Source organism: Protopterus annectens, chromosome 11.part0 (genome assembly GCF_019279795.1).
Source record: "Protopterus annectens isolate FY-2018-M chromosome 11.part0, PAN1.0, whole genome shotgun sequence".
NCBI classification, from domain to species: domain Eukaryota; kingdom Metazoa; phylum Chordata; order Ceratodontiformes; family Protopteridae; genus Protopterus; species Protopterus annectens.
In genome coordinates, this window is record NC_056745.1 from 123537911 (window position 1) to 123555499 (window position 17589).

General features: G+C 40.7%; 1 protein-coding gene across 1 annotated transcript in view; it reads left to right on the forward strand.

The window, feature by feature from the left end:
• Positions 1 to 17589, forward strand: part of ERC1 (ELKS/RAB6-interacting/CAST family member 1) — a 3640161-nt gene that overhangs the window by 1240120 nt on the left and 2382452 nt on the right. The window contains exon 14 of the mRNA XM_044087500.1: positions 12358 to 12495. Coding sequence (XP_043943435.1) covers positions 12358 to 12495 — 138 coding nt within the window. The remainder of the gene's footprint in view (positions 1 to 12357; positions 12496 to 17589) is intronic.

A 17589-nucleotide genomic window follows, 5' to 3' on the forward strand; every position in this document is an offset into this window, starting at 1 on the left:
GTAGCTGATGGTTGTCTGTAAAATGCTGACAGATTGCATGCCAGTCCTAAAATTGGGCACCACTTAATTTGGTACAAATAGCCTGGCAGTAAGGTGATACATCATCCAATAAGGAGACACTTGTTCATTCATATATATATATATATATATATATATATATATATATATATATAAATAAAATATATTTTTTCAGCTTAGCTGTGATAATTTTGAAGCAAGCATGCCAGATGGACTTATCACTTCAGGCTATTTACATTCCAAGTCACGAAAATACCTTGACAGTCTTACTAAGCAGAAATAGGAAGACCTTTTGCATTATAAAAGCTTAGTGTAAAACAGAAGAAGCTGGTGTCTCAAATCTGAAGCAGACAGCACAAACCTTTAACAACCCATTTTCCTGTTGTGATGCACAAGGTCTTCCAATTCCTGCTTAGTAAGCCTGTAAAGGTATTTCTGTCAAGAATGCAGAAGTCTGTGTCCAAACTTCATTCCAACTGCATGGCGGATCTTGGTTAATACCATGCAGTCGCTGTTTCTCTCTAAAGGTATTTTCTTTTCTAAAAGACAGTAAAAGGCCCATCACAAGAATGTAATGCCCATCTAAATTCACCAGATTTTCATTTTAATATACAGATCCAGACTGTAAGTGTCACACTGCATTCAGGCCATCAGCTATTGAATATTTTTGTACCTTGTGCAGTACTGACTTTATTTCTCCTCTTTTAAAGCTCACTTGTTTGCAGTTTCTTTCTGTATGCCTTCATGTTTCCCTTTGGCTTCTCACATTGCTGGTAAATGGGTCTTGAAAGATTCTCTTCATCTATGGCCTCCGACAGCCCATTTATCTTCAATATGGAGCTTGAATTTTGTATCTGAGAAGTCTGTTGGGTCTCCTTCTGGGTCTTTTAATCCTGCAGATCTCACTTCTCTCTCCACTGAAACACTTTTTTTAAATAAAAGCCACAACAGTATTTAACTTTAGGTCCCGGTCTGTAAGGGAACATATATTGATTTTTCCCCAGGGGCAATTTGTCACTTTGGTGTAAATAAATTTGTTTTATCTAGCCCTTTTTTCTTCAACAGAAAAATGAAGGTAAGAGACCTTTGTGCAGTGTGTATGCATTCAAACACTAAAGTCTGCTGAAACATTGAAAGCACTAAGCCACTGAAATAAGATGAACAGTTACAACAAATGGGTCTTCCACTCCCTGAATAGACACTTTCATGCATTTGTCTATTTTTTATGGTAAATCCAAGATTTTCACAAGAGATTTTAGTGTTCACTCCATCAAATCAGCAGCTAGCATTGCCTCATTCTTCAGAAATGTCATTGTTTAGACTATTTGCGAAGCTGCCACTCGGGCATCTTTCCATAGATTCTGTAATCATCAGAAACTGCATATGTAGACTGGAGGTGTTAAAGTATTTGCATTCCCTGTCCTGCACAGCATGTTGTAGACCATCATTACGTAGTACTGCACTAGCTGCTATAGCAGTGATCCTTAAGATGAAGATAGTACAGTTCTGTTTGAGTATACTTCCTATAGCAATAGGTGTATGATTAATGAGGCAATTATTTCAAGATAGACTCTCTTCCTCCATTTCCCAAATACCACACTTGTGGAGCTGTTGGGGACTATATGTACTTAGCTGTGCATGATTTACAGACTTGTATTATTGTATGTTGTTATACTGCATATATTAGTTCACAGTACATTGGTGTTTATTATATTCTGTAGTATTTTAGTTGGAGCTGCACTGTAGTGGTTTAGTGATTTAACTGCAGTTGTTTTTCCATTCGGTTATGTTTCCTTATGATAGTTAACCTTTCCCAAGAAGATTGTTGATAAGTTGTCACTGCCACTTCCTGTGCACCAAAGCTGGAAGTAGTGGAGAGGTAGTGCTTGTTATTTTGAGTATATTACTATTTGTAGTACACACATCAAAGAGACTTATTTCATCTAAGAAGAAAGTCATTATTATTTTGTTGAAGAGCTATTTCCTTGAATCTCTAAATTGACTGTAAAAGGAAAACAGTTTTCTTTTTTTCTGAGCCATTAAAATAAAAATCTTGATCACTAATTTGCAGACTTAATCTGTCTGCATGGTGGTACTGTTAGGGAAAATGTATTCGGTACCCTAATTTGTAGAATTGAAGTTAGTGGTAGGGTTAGCACACATGAATAAGAGTGGGCAGGGGTGGGGTTCACATATGAGCTCTTTATTAGATTTGTGTTTTCTGGCAAGGAACAGTTAAGACAGTCTTTTTCTGTTCCTTCAACTGTATGTACATCCTGTTTAAGGTCACATAATCCCTGAAAAGAGGGAAAAGCTCAAGAGGAGCAATGTAATGACTGGCATAGCTTCCCATCTTCTCCATGATATGTTTATGCACTCCAGCCTTCCAGGATCCTAAGTTTTCCGACTCTGAAACACCAGAGCACCAACATCCATAGACTTGATTGCCTCAGCTCTCCAGAAGTGCACACAACCACCCTAAAGTACAAACTTCAGTGGCTGGCGCAGCCCGTCCCTTCATTTCTGCAGTCATCTATTGATTGAGTGAGTATGTGTGAGTAATTCTGAATTACAGCAGTGGTTCATAAATAGCAGCATTCATGTAAATCAGAAAATGGGAAAGCCTGTTATTGTCTGTCATTGTAAACCCCCTCCCAACCCCCCTGTAATGTTAAATTCTTTGGGAACTGGCAAGCTAGTGCTATATATACCCACTAATCACACACTGAAAATATCATTAACAAGCTGTCTTATAACAGCCAAATCCAGTGACATAGTGGTCTAAAGCCTTGATTACAGTCTGGTAACCTGAGATCAATTACTGGCTTGAATGCTTGATGGAACTGGCAGGGGATAGGGCAGGGCTAAGGAGGAGACACAGTGCCACGGCCCCTCATAGGAGGGGTGGCAATTTGTAGGCATCCTGCAAGATGGGTTTTGAGGCATCCAGGCCACCATCTTATCGTGGCCCTTATTAGTAAGAGCACAGAGTCATGCATTTGCAGGGAGAGGGCATTGTTGGTCCCTGTAATGATGTATGTAACTCATCCCCCATCTCAAGGGGTAGAGTGATGCCATTCAAATGTACTACTGCCTCTCCTGATGCTCTTGCTGTTCAGGTGACTCCCAGCTGCAGAGGAATGAATGTAATATAGTTTGTTATGTCACTGAAGTGGTGATAATGCAGGCTGTAGCTGAGGTTGCTGTCAGTGGGGAGCTCTTGTATCATGAGGGTTTTCGACACAGTCTTCAGTTTCTTTCATATCACGTTCCAAAGGTATACTGAATGGGATTTAATTGCTTGATTTTTGTATGTGTCCTTGTGTGAGACTCCATCTAGGATTGGTTCTTTCCTTTATGCTCATTACATGCTGGAATAAGTTCTAGCTCACCCACAACTCTGAACTGAATAACTGGATATCAGAAAATGAGTGAATGAAATGTAAAGGCCAGTGTGCTGTTAAACGTCTGTAAGTAGCGACCTCTTCACTTAGGATGCATTTTGTACTGTATACTGGATGTTTTCTTAACCTAAATGAGCTGCGGCTTTGTTGTGGAATTAGAAACACCTAGCCTTCTGCTTTTGCAGGAAACTTTCCCTGAACACACCACTTTTACCTTTGGCACTGTTTCTCTGGAAGTTTGTAATCAGGTAAATTAACAATGTTTACTACGTTACTACTTTGTGTCACTGACCTGCTTGTTTGAAAAATCGTTCCACTCCACTGGCCTTAGAGTTTTCCTAAGTTAGAATCACAGACACCTGGACTTATTTCCCATTAACCTCGAGAATCACTTTGCAGCTGATGAGTACAAAGGCTAGTAAGTGTGGTGTACAAACTCTTTAAGCTATATTAAATTGATTTTGCAAAGAATTGCAGTGTTTGTTTTTAATCTTCGCAAAGCTTGTGTGTGTATTTCTGATTCATTACGCTTGTTTTTTTATAATGAAACAGAAGTGGTAATCCATTATTCAGTCTGAGTGTGAGATAATTTGCTTGTTTTATTTACTTATTTATTTATCTTTGTAAAATAGCACAGTTCTAGTATTCATTTTGTTGATGTACCTAGTGAAAGGACTTGTATTTCTAGAACTTGGATAAGGTATCACTGTTACCTGCGTTCAAAGCACATGTTGCCATATGAAAAGAACAGTCTACCTAACAACTACAAGGTTGCAGCTGTTACTCTTGAATAATGTGTTTGCTACACATCGTTGCAGTTGTCCAGGCACACTGACCTCTTGTTTTGTAACTTGTTCAGTTACTGAGGGAAGCAAACATAAGTTAAGGTAGTGATACCCTGACATCATGATTTGCATTCAGCTGAACTGCTGCTGTTGAACTAGGACGCTTTGTACTGTTCTCACAGTCGCTAGGAGTTGAGCAGCTATTGATGAGTGCTGTCCTGTTTATCACTGAAGATGTAGCACTTGAGTTTTTTATGAAGCCTGGCCATGTGCTGCATTTCCATTTCTTTAATTTTTTTTAATATTCCTTCATGAACCAGAGCTGATACTTTCTGACACCTTATGATGCATAGTCTGGCTTGTTGCTCGTGATTGTAGGCATTGGCTAGTAGTACTAAGTGGAGTGTAAGTATAGGGCTTCTCATGTAAGGAAGTAAGGAACCTGGACACATTTCTGCTGATGTGTCTACAGTGTGTGTGCCTTACACATTTCTTCTTTCTTGATGTGTGTGTGGATGCATGCGTACACTATACAAATTTCTTCTCCCTGATGGGTGTACTGTGCGCGCACCTTACACATTTCTTCTCCCCTGATGTGTGTCTTGCACATTTCTTATAAGTTCATAGGTAGGTACTAGGCTATCTGCCCAAAGGCATTTATAAGCCTAGCCAGAATGTGTTGGCTTTCGCCACCCCCTAAGATTAGCTCCCTGTGCCTCTGTCCAGCAGAGCCACTGAAGTGATCCCCGGGGTAAACTTTCTGTTTCCCATCCACTCGTCAAGGTTTCTCTTGAAGAGTGTTAGCGATGAGCTCTGCCTAATGTAGATTGGAATCTTGTTCCAAAGCATGGGAAGTCTCTGGGACAGGAATCTATCCCTCCAACACATCCTATTTATTGTTGTGGTGAGGTTTAGATCCCTAGAGTGTGTGGCTTGAGGGGGTAGGGTTTTCTTTAGGTGGAGCATGTACATCAATTCTGGGTTGGACATGGCCTTGTATGTCAGGCAGAAATTATCTCTTGAGTAGGCGGTATGCAACCGATTACAGCTGGAGTTTCTTCAGTCGAGCTGCGTAGGGCATCTGTTTGAGGCCAGTGATCCTCTTGGTGAGGTACTTCTGTGGTCTTTGCAGCTGTTGCAGGTGTCTTGTAAGGTACATCCCAAATGGGGCGTTGTACTCTGTGATGGGTCTGATGAGTGATGAGTAGAGGGGCAGAATGACCTCTTTTGATCTGGATGCGAACCCTTTTGTAATTAGGTGGGCCACACAGAAGGTTTTTTGTCCACTTTGTCAATGTGATTATCAAAGGAGAGATTACTGTCTACTTGGGTCCCCAGATCCTTTATTACATCTTCCATATTTAGGGGACTACCACCTGTGTGGTAGTTTGTGGGTACTTTGTTTTTTCCAAAGGGGATGACTATGCACTTTTTGGCATTTAGCTTGAGGCCATGATTTTGACACCAGGTATCTGTCTCAGTGAGACCCTTTTGGAGGATGTCTGTGTCAGCTGGAGAGTAAATTATAGCCCCTAGTTTGCAGTCATCTGCAAACTTGGTCAGCCATAGTCCTCCTGTGCTTGTCTGTACCTCTGAGAAGTATATGCTGAACAGGAGAGGTCCTAGGACTGAGCCCTGGGGAATGCCACTTGTAACCGGTTTAGAATCGGACCTAGCTCCCGCAACTCTCACCATGTGGGTTTTGTCCGTGAGCCAGTTGGCAACCCATCTTGTGACATAGCGGTTTATGTTCAGGCTGGTGAGCTTGTCTATAATACCAGAATAGGGAATGGTGTCAAAGGCCTTTGCGTGGTCTAGGTAGGCTGTGTGTACCACCTTTCCCTTGTCTATAGCCTTGGTAACTGTCTCAAAGAAGTCCACCAGATTTAGGAGGCATGATCTGCTCTTAAAGCCGAACTGGGTAGGGTCCAATGTTTGGAGGTTCCCAATGTCTCTGTTAATGAGTTCCATGATGATGCGCTCCATAGCCTTGCAGACCAAGCTAGTCAGGCTTATAGGGCGATAATTCCTGGGGTCTGTTGTGGCTCCACCTTTGTGGAGCAGAAGAACCGTTGCTGTGCGCCACTCTATAGGTACGTAGCCTGTGGAGAGGCTGAGTTTGAACAGTGTGTTTAGGTGAGGGGTTAGTTAGTCTTTGAGCTCATGTAGGATGCAGCCTGGGACACCGTCCGGTCCCATTGATGCTGTGTTTTTGGCTTTGGAGAGAGCTGTTTTAACCTGAGTGTCTGTAATTTCAGGAGCTCTACATTCTTCTGGTATGGTTATGGGCCCTTTTGTGGGTGAGAGGGGGGGGTGAAGTTTGCACTGAACCGGTCTGCCAGGATGTTGGCGATATCGATCGGTTCAGTGTATTTTGTGCCATTCTGCACTAACTCCGAGCAGGTCTGAGCATTGCCACTTAGATTCTTGACATAGCTAAAGAATGCTTTGTGGTTATCTTTGGAGTCCTTGGCAATTTTTCTTTCAAAGCTAACCTGGGATGATTTTGAGGGATCGTAGTTTTTTGCTGATACTGATCAGGGATGTCTTCCCTTCTTGGGATTTTACTCTTTTCTGTACTAGTTTCCTCCTTCTATTGTATAGCTTGTTTATGGCAGGGGTCCACCAGATTGGTTTCCATTTCTTGGAGGAGTGAGTCTTGGTTTTGCTTGGGATAGCACAATCCATGCATTCTTGTAGGTGCCCATAGAATGCATTAGTAAAGGATTTTGCAGCTTGGACAGCGCTACCCTTTAGCATGGGGGCTTTGAAACTTTCCTTCTTGGTCTTACGTAATGTGAAGTTTGCTTTTGAAAAGTTTTTCACTGTGGTTTCCTTGTCCGGGGGTGGGGGCGGAATGTGGATATCCAGAGTGATTTGTTTATGGTCAGATCTAACCAGCGAGGGGTTGACCTCCGGTGTGGAACACCGGTCGCCCATGTTGGTGATGACCGGTTCCAATATGTTGTCACCTCTGGTGGGAGTGTTGACCAGTTGATCCAGGGCATTTGAGTTTATAAATTCTAGGAAATGTTGGGCAAGGGAGTTAGTACTTGAGTAGTTCTCCCAGTTAATGTTTGGGTAATTGAAATCACCCAATATTAGGGTGTTTGGTAGGACCTTTGTTTCCTAGTGTTTCCAGAAATGCGGAATGTGGGTCCTGGGACATGGTGGGTGATCTGTAGCAAGCTACAATTTGAATTGCAGTTTTGCCCATTGTTGCATGTGGATGATCTCTGAAGCATCGTGCTGTGCCACTAACCTGGAGATGTGGGTATCCTTGATGAATATGGATATGTTCCAGCCTTTTGTTTTTCGGTCCGGGTTCTTTGGCTAAAATGTATGGTATGAGTTGTAGCCTGGTAGTGCTAGGGTGCTCTCTGGAGCCTTAAACCAGGTTTCTGTTACTGCACATATATCTGTTTTCTCCATACTGAGGAGTGCCTCGAGTGCGTGCATTTTGAGGTTTAGATTTCTGGCATTAAGTAGCATTACCCTCAGCTTTTTGTTACTTGTGTTATTTACGGCGGTGGGTTTGTCTTTTGAGCCTTGCCTAAAAAAGACACTATGGCTGTGGCAAGAGTCTTGGCCAGTATTCGAAAGCCTAAGGGTGATAGGTGCAAGCCATCTCTAATGAAGCAGCATGGCTTGTCGAGCATGTTATCCCAGGCGGGCAGACACTGGATCCCCTTTGAATGACACCAGCAACTTAGCCAGTCGTTGAAATTGATGATTTTTTTTTTTTATACAGTGGTATCATTCTTAGTGAGGGCAGGATGCTACTCCGGGTCAGGGTCATGTGATCAAAGAGCTCTTCCATGTCTGTTTTCATGTAGTCTAGGGAGGTATGGCTCAGGTCATTCACACCAACATGGACAATGACAGAGTCGTATTTGTACTTGTTCTGGAGTGACCTGAGTGCTTGTTTTATGTGGCGGATCCTGCCACCTGGCAGGCAGCTAACAGTAACCTTCTCCTTGTTCAGCCTAGTGAGTGGGATGTCAGTGTGCCTGACTAGAGAGTCACCTATTAGTAGTATGTTGGGTATGTTATATTGCCTTAAGGGCTGTGATTGCATGGCACACTGGTTTTGTCAAGTATGTGTTTCATGGTTTGTGTTGGGGGATGGAGGTTGCTTGGATGTCTGCTTTGGAGGTCTCTGTTGCTTTTGCAGATTTTTATTTAGAGCCTCCGAGTATGTTTTCGTATATTTATGTGTGTTTTTTGCCAGTGCTGGTTTAATGGGTCTATGTGAGACTGGTGGTGTGATGCAAGTATTTCCCTTCTCCTCTTGACTATCTGTTCCAGTCTTGGGTTGAGAGAGCTTAGCCTCCAGTTTGGCTGTATAATTGCATCTCTCGCATGTATTAGTGTTTGGAGGTAGGAGGAGAGGGTTGTCTGTGTACATGAGGCAGTTGTAACATTGCCTCAAAATGCCCAGATTCACCAGTTGGACTGGAGAGTACACCTGAAATGTTGGACATGCCTGGATAGGTACAGTGAGCTGTTTTACTGATTGGCTGGTAAGGTTGAATAGAGAGCCTTGTCCTTCTGTACAGTATAGGGGGGTCTAGTGCTAGGGTTTATAAGTGCTTGCTATGAGTTTTGAGCAAGTGCCAGGCTGAGAAATGAATGGCTTGAGTGCTTAAGTTGAAAGTTTGTCTAATTCCAAGGGAAAAATTGAAGAGGAGAGTTTGTGGAGCCAGGAATAGTTGTACCGTAGCTAACTGGCGCTGCCCGGCGTGCAAAACCGGGAAAATGCATTTTTTATAGCAGGGAAATGAAAGAGAGAGAAATTAGCCCAAAATGGCCAATAAATTACTAATTTCTGGGCTCAAACCACTCCTACAGGGACAAATAGGCTTCTCAAAGCTCCCCTCTCTCACAGGTAAACGGAGAAACTTCCTTCTATCCAAGTAAGGTATGGGCAAACACAGAGATTTGTAACACAGCCCTGAATTCAGCACTAACCTGAAAACTGGACTATACTAGCTTAGAAAGGCGGGAAACAAGTATATTTTGTTTTTCAGAAAATAAAGCAGATACAATCAAAAAAATACTTTAAATGCACAGAAAAGGATACTTATTGTTATATATCTCAGATCAGAGCTGTAGTCAATGCCCCTAGTAATAAAGTAGGTGTGTTCTGTTTTTGCTCTTGTACGGTCTTCCCTGATGTGTGTGCGCTTTACACATTTCTTCTCCCCCTGATAAGTGTGTGTGTGTGTGTGTGTGTGTGTGTGTGTGTGTGTGTGTGTGTGTGTGCGCACTTTCTTCTTTCCTGATGTGTGTACTATGTGTAGCTGTATGTAGTTTTACCTTACCATAGATGTGGTAGACCTGTTCTCGGTTATTCCTCATGAAACAGGCCTACAATGGTTGGATGAGGCTATTTCAGTTAGTCCTAAAGTTAATCCAGGGGACAGTTTTGTTATTATGAACTTAATGAAATTAGTTTTATATCATAATTTCATTCATTTTGGGGGAGAATTTTACAAGCAGATTTCTGGTGTCGCTATGGGGGCAAATTGTGCCCCTACTTACGCAGACATCATTCTCTCAATTTGGGAAAGCAAATTTGTCCTCAATAGTGCATATAGCAAGCATTGGGTAGCCTATCACAGGTTTTTGGATGATATCTGTATTTTTTGGACAGGGTCCCATAGTGAAATCCAGGAATTTATGGAATACTTAGCAAATACAACGGATTTCCTCAAATTTACCCATCAAATAACTGAGGATAGGGTAGAGTACTTAGATGTCCTTCTTAGTAAGAGAGCACAAGGGGGTTTCAAATCCAATGTATACAGAAAGCCTACCTATTCAAACAGTTACATCCATTTCAACAGCTCTCACCCATTTCATCAGAAAAGGGGCATTGTTAAAGGACAGTACGTAAGGATTTCACGTATGACCTCAGAAGATGATGAATTCCTAAGTGAATGTCATAATTTAAAATCCATGTTTATGAACAGAGGATACCCTGTAACGTTCATTAACCCAATCCAGGAACAGGTGATTAAGGGCAGAAAGGATAGATATAACCCAATATTGGGGACAGGTATCACTACACCCGAGCAGAAAACAGTAGACAACAATGTGGATTTTCCACATGCTTTTATTACCCAATATAGTTCAAACTCAACCGATATTAGAAATATTATTATGCAAGAGTGGGATGCCTTTATGGCCATTACTGATCTACCTAATTTGCAAGGAAAAGAATTCAAGATGGTGTTTAGTAGGGGCAAAAACATTAAAAGTTTATTAGAACAAATACCCACAGAAAATAAAACAACACGTGTACGTAAAGGCACCTACAAATGTGGTACTTGTTCACAGTGTTCATATATCATACAGGACGAAGCAGTTACTATCACAGCTTTGGATAGAGTAGTAAAAGCAAGAGAGTATTACAACTGCAATAGCAACAGAGTAGTTTACCTTGCAATCTGTTTACAGTGCCCAGCTTATTATGTGGGCAAAACAGAACGTACTCTTAAACGTAGGATATACGAACATATGTATGATGTAAAAAAAGCTAATATCAACAATGCCCTGTACAAACATACACAGACATGCCCCACAGCCAAATATAGATTCTTTGTACTAGAAAAGATCAATCCGGACCCCAGGGGAGGACCTTGGCAGGCCAAATTAGAAGAAAGGGAGACCCATTGGCAGATTTCGTTGGAATCAAACAAGAAGCCTGGTTTGAACGATTACATTTCTATCAAACCTATATTAAAACTCAAGGCTAGTAGAATGTAGATTTTTACTTTTATATTAGAGTATTTTATGGTTTTATATTTTTTAACAACAGGGTTCAACAAGGAGATATTTGTATGTTAGTATTTTAATAGATATGTATATTCATGATTTATGTGTTAAACCATAACATGTTGGTAAAATTGTTCAGGCATTTTACTATTTTGCTGAAGGCATTTATAAACCAAAGTATATGCTATTTTAGGATGTACACCTTTAACCAGTTAATAGGAATCACATGTTGTATTAAAATTAGTATATATAAACCATTCATTCAGATGTTCTCTTGGTCTGAAGAAGTTGCATTTCAGCAACGAAAACGTGTGTTTTAAGTGGAATATATTGGCGTTAACCTTGGTTTTGTGGAAATAAAGAAAGTTTTAAACCAGCATTTATCTATTTTTGAACTTGGATATTTATTGGCATTCTTCCTGAAGCTGTATTCTACATTGGCTGTATGTAGTTTTGTTACAGAGTCAGGTAATCAGGAGGATGCTGGATGAGTCTACGCTAAAGAAAAGATAACGGTATGTTTTGGCATATTACTTTTGGGTTAGAACAATCCTGGATGCAGTTTTTCAGAGTAAATGCAAGATTTGATAGTGTATAAGAGGTTGATGAGGGCAAGAAGAGAGCAGAGTTAGCTTGTGGGTTAAGCGAGAGTGAACGTCCAGCATGAAAGAGCATGGTGCAGGTGAAGTTTGTGTTAAAGGAGAGAGAAGAGCGCTGAGAGGCACTGTTCAAACTACCAACTACTAGACAAAAGTGAAGACTGAATCAGAGGAATAAAATATGATCTAGTTGGCAGTGTAATGGCATCATAGATTATTTTAGTAGCTTTTGCTTACCCTGCTTACCCTAACTGTTGCCGAGGTCTGAAAACTGCCCATGCTGCGTGTTTGTCCCCAGTAACAGTAAGAAATGGATAAAAAGCGTGTTCTGTTTTTGCTCTTGTACTGTGTGAAAGCATTCTGTTTTGTCTGTGCCTCTAACTATTCCCAAATTCTCCACTGTTGAACAAAGATTTCAAAGATGCCCCATCTCTTTTGCTGCTTCCTTGCTAGTAGTCCTCCAGTCATGCACAGAGGCTTTCCAGGAATCCCCGCACATCCCACCCCTCTAGGAGAGGAGAGCTAGCCACTATTTGCTTAGTTTCTTTCCCTTAATGTCTGTGCACCTGTAATTGAACCAGTGTTGCTGGCATTATAGTTGGGAATCATTTATAGGGAGTTGTATATATACGTTAAAGCATTTAGAAGTTATTTCTTTTTAATCTGCACAGAAAAATTGATTATTTGGCTTACTGCATTCTTGCAAGAAAACATTTTGATTTCATTTTAGAGTTTAAAAATTATGAAACTAGCTTGTTTGTTTTTGTACAGATTGAAAATCTGCAAGAACAACTGCGAGATAAGGAAAAACAGATGACCAGTCTAAAGGATCGTCTTAAGTCACTTCAGGCTGACACCTCTAATACTGACACTGCCCTTGCTACTTTAGAAGAAGCTCTTGCTGAGAAGGTGAGTCTTGTGTGTTTCATATCTCTTTATTTAACTCCAAGGAATGATGTAAAGTGATTTGTAAGGAGAAGATATGCAAGAAAGTCGTGCTGTTGTATTTGAAGAGATTCATGATGCCACCTCTGAGTGTCTTGTGGTGTTATCACCAAATTGCATTATTTTTATTTTTATGATGGTATGTATTGCTTTATAAGCTGCATATATAACATGCAGGAAAATATTATATAGGTTTCATACTTAAAAACGTGCATTTTATATGACCTGCATTGTAGAAAGAAAGAAATCTGAAATTATAGCAACCCCTAGAAACAGCAGATTTGTACTTCATCTGCTTTATTACATGCAGCCACTGCATGTCAGAAGCTATGATTTGCTTTAAATACGCCACGCATACATGCAGACCGCAGTCTTGAATTACAATGCTTACGTACATATGTAGTATGCTGCAATGAGTGGTTAGCATAAAGATGTATGAAATATTAAGTGTTTTTAGTTGCTTCTGCATAGTATCAGAGCTGTTGTGCCTGGCAACAAAGTATAAATCAGGATACATATTTATGTCTACGCAAAGGATTTGAAATTAATTTTATTTCCGAGCAGCAGAAAGCAAGTTGTTGCAGACTTTGTCACATGTGATACAGAGGATGAGTTTTAAGCTGAAATGATGGCCAAGTAGCTCCATAAGCCTTGCACAGTTTCCTGTGCTTTCACCCATCCAGGTGTCATTGACTAATAAGACTGGCAGTCCATTGTAACCCTCAGTATTTTGTGGGAGCCCCTTTTTGGGGTTAGTCATCAAGACATAAAATGAGTAACCAGAGCAGTGACAGGCAGATAGTGGTCAGTAGGTTGGTATGCCAAGGGAACCCCCCCCCCCCCTCCGCTATTCCTTTTCTATATCCTCCAATCAAAAATGGAACATAGAATCCTTTACTTAAACGAGTAACAGCTTTGGTGTACTTCCCTCACTGGGCTGTAATTTCTCCACTTTCTTCTTAGCCGTGAGATATACGAGTATGTACATATGTGTATAATGTATATATATATATATATATATATATATATATATATATATATATATATATATATATATATAAACTCCACAAATAATCCCAGCACTCGAAATAAATCACAAGGTCAGCATAAAGTAGAGAGTAGTTTATTAGGACATCCACAGCCCCATAACACAAACCGGTGGCCGGTTTCGCTCACAGCGTCCTCAGTGTGCAGTCAAAAAGTAGAAAGGCAGATCTAGATATACGCGCAATGCGTATAGTATGCGTCACTCATTAAAGATACAGTGCTTGAATAATAACCATATAACCCGAGCTCATAGTAGCTAAGGACTGAAATTATTTATACATGTGTGTATGTAAAAGTAAAAATAAACAAAAAAATAATAAACAAAAAAGTGAATGCTTTAAATATATATCTCACTCAAGCACAATACTATATTGAACAATACAATATTGTTCTTTAATAATTACTATAATGCATGATGAGATAGCCTAACATTCACCCAAAAACATACAAACATGTGAATACATAAAGACACCCATTCCATTAAAAAAGAACAGGCCAATATGAAACACCTTGTAAGCAACCACACTAACTTAGAACAAATGCATTTAAAAAATACAAAAGTAAATAATAAGAATATGAGTGTATCCAATTGATACACTCACATTCATACCAATACCCCCTGGTGAAACCCACCATCTGATAGCAAAAGTGCAACAAAGTTGATAAACCCCAATGGCCTATGTATGATTGGAAATATGCAGAAATTTTTGCTAGGAACATCTAATATTTCAAAAACTACAATTATTACCAGTGGTCATTTAACCCTGGTTTAAACATGGCCCCCAGATTTATAATCCAGCGGCGCTCCTTATTTGTTAACATTTGGTGTTTATGACTGTCCCCTAGGTTTGGTGCCACAACTTTATCCAAACCTATAAATATAAAGTGTGATGTAGGATGAACTAATTTATGTTTATATAGGGCACTTCTTGTGCGTTGACACTTAATGTCACTAATATGTAAGCAAATCCTTTGCTTCAACGCACAAGAAGTTTGCCCTACATAAAAAGCTCCACACTGGCAGACAGCCATATATATTACCCAAGTGCTATTGCATGTAATGAAACATCGTATGTCAAATACCTTTTTTGTATTGACTGATGTGAAAGATTTTGTTTTAGCCATGACTTTACATTGTCTACATGTACCACAAAATGTACTCCCCATAATACCCAGTGAATCAGTGTTGGATAGATGATCTTTTTATATATATATAGTTGCATTTTTGCCTCACAGCAAGAGGTACTCCTGTTCGAGTCTCAGCTGGAGTGCCTTCTGTGTGGAGTCTATGTCCTCCCCGCGGTCAAGTGGCCTCCGAAAGACATGCGTGAATGGGCATGCCTTCAATGAAGGTTGGGCGTTGGGCTGGCAACTCGCCACCATAAAAATCGACTGCCAATCATTAGCGGACCGGAGTTCTGCTGTGGCGACCCCTAACCGGGAAAAGCCGAAAAAGACGAACATATAGACATATATATATATATATATATATATATATATATATATATATATATATATATATATATATATATATATTTTTTTTTTTTTTTTTTTTGCAGTTCCACTTCAAAAAGCAGTCATTTGTAATTTAATGCCCATCTTTTACAGTGGTATGATCAAACCCTCAGTGTGATTTTAAGTTCCACTCATCCTATCAGGAGGCTTCAGACTGCCTGATGGACCTGCTTTTCCCACTATTACCATTGTCATGTTTTTTTATTTTGAGTGCCTTGTCCATCAGAATGGTCTAATGTGGGCGGGGGAACTCTTCACCAGTACATACCATGCTGTGACTGCAACTGACTAGAATAGTGCTTTTGGCTATACGAGCTCTAGTTTGATGGCATTTACATAGTTCATATCTTTCCTAGCACGCATCATTAGAAACTTCTCCTTTATGATACCTAGAAGACCGTGACATTTGAAGTGCTGCTGTGGTGGTATTCCACTTATCACAATCCCCAATAGCAAGTGTCATTATTACTTAGAGTTAGACCTCAAAGGAGAAACATGTAGGAGTTGCCAGTACTTTGGCCTGGCTGTCTGAAGGATGCATTGTGAAGAACTTGCTATTTGAATTTTCACATGTTGGAAGTAATGGTGGGTCACTTATAGGACACCAGGTGGGCAACAAGGAGTCCTAAGGTAAGGGGAAGAAATGCTGAATGCAGTACCATCTCCATTGTTTAGAAGATGCTGTAGTGTATGCGCTCAGATAAGCATATATTTTGTCAGGTTTGAACAGGGAAGGTCACATGATATGCTGATTCCAGTACTGTTAACACCTGCTAAATTTGCAATTGTCATTTTGTTTCTATATACTTCACGTGTACCTATTGCATGCGTCTTATCCCCCTTACTTTAAAACTTGAACTTTATATAATACCTGCTAAATTTGCAGTTGTCATGTTTCTATATACTTCACATGTACCTATTGCATGTGTCTTATCCCCCTTACTTTAAAACTTGAACTTTATATAAATGCATTGCAAGTAGTGTTTTAAAAGATGTAACGCACTGTTGCTGTCCTATGTGTCATGTTCATCGTGTTTCACTGTTGCAGTCATTACACTTGGGTTATCCTGCTGGCAGGCTACCTGCAGTCGGCCTGAATTCCAAAGTCTTGGTCCGGCGTTGGTTGCTGTCGCCTCTTCCCTGGCGTCAGTGTGCCAGGGGTATGAAAGATGCAGCCAACGCCATTTTCTTCAGTCTTTCTTGCCGCGTGGTGCCCGAAGCAAAAGCAGTTCACAAGTGCCAGTCAGCTGACTCCTGAGATTTTCAAAATCGAATTTCAGATCCGAAGTCTTCATTAAAGCTAAGTACCCCGTTGGGAAATTTTTTTTTCTTGCTCCAGACCGATGTCAGAAAAATTGTATTTCTTGTGGGAAACAAATACCTCATAGGGATTTTCATTCTTACTGTATTCCTTGCCTAGGCCCTGATCACAACGTTGCTAGATTTAACCAAAGCACTATTAAGCGTCGGTACAATTTTGCCTTTCATCACTTTGGCCGAAGATTCAATTATATAATGCCGTCGGAACAACCAACAAACGGAGTTTATAAAAAGCGAAAGGAAAAGGACAGGCATCCGCGGTCCAAAACCGAAGACGAGGCTTCCGCTGAGCCAGGCGCTGGTTCGCCGGTTCTCAGTGAGGCACTTTCGCAGCCCCTGACGCCCGCTACCTCAGAGCCACAGGCCCCTGCCGATTCCCAAGTGGAGCCAGCTAGGCTGGATACTCAAGGTATTGGACACTCGGAAACTTGGATACTCAAGGTATTGGACACTCGGAAACTATTCCCTCAGATGGGTCTGGAGCCGCTGAGCAGGCATCGGCTTTTGAGGGCGTTTTCAGACCTACACAGTTGTATGTAAAGCCTTCTTCAGCTTCCAAAGCAAAGACTAAAGCAGCTCTAAAGACAAAGAAACAAGTACAGCATTCTTCTGGACAAACTTCCATGCCTAAAAAACAGATGCTCAAAATGGCCGGAGACCTAATTACCTTGATCAGGGGTTCCCATCCCCCTCCTGATAAGAGGCCTAGGCAAGAGACAGAATATGAATCTTCAGATCAGGTTTCCATTTCCTCTGATTCCCTCTTCTGAGAAGGAATACTCTCTTCCTCCCTATGAGGATTCTGATGCTGAAGAATCTATTCCTTCAGCCTCTCCTCCTGAGGATTTTTCTTTTGGGGAAACCCTGCATACCATGAGGGAGCACTTCCACTGGGAGAGCCAAGACTACTCAGATTCAAAGAAAAGGCTTAGAGATTTTCTTTTACTACCTCAGCACAGGCCACTTGCTATTCCCCCTGTGTTAGACATTTTAGATGTATTTTCAGAGTCTGCCCTTTCTCCTGACTCTTTACCCCCTGCCCCTGTAAAACCAGACAGATACTACAGGGTTCCAGGCTCACATAAATTTCTTTATAAAAACCCTGCTGCTGATCCAGAAACTATTTCTCAGGGTCCCAAAGTGGTCAAGGCTTCTACTGCAAAAAACCCTATCCTC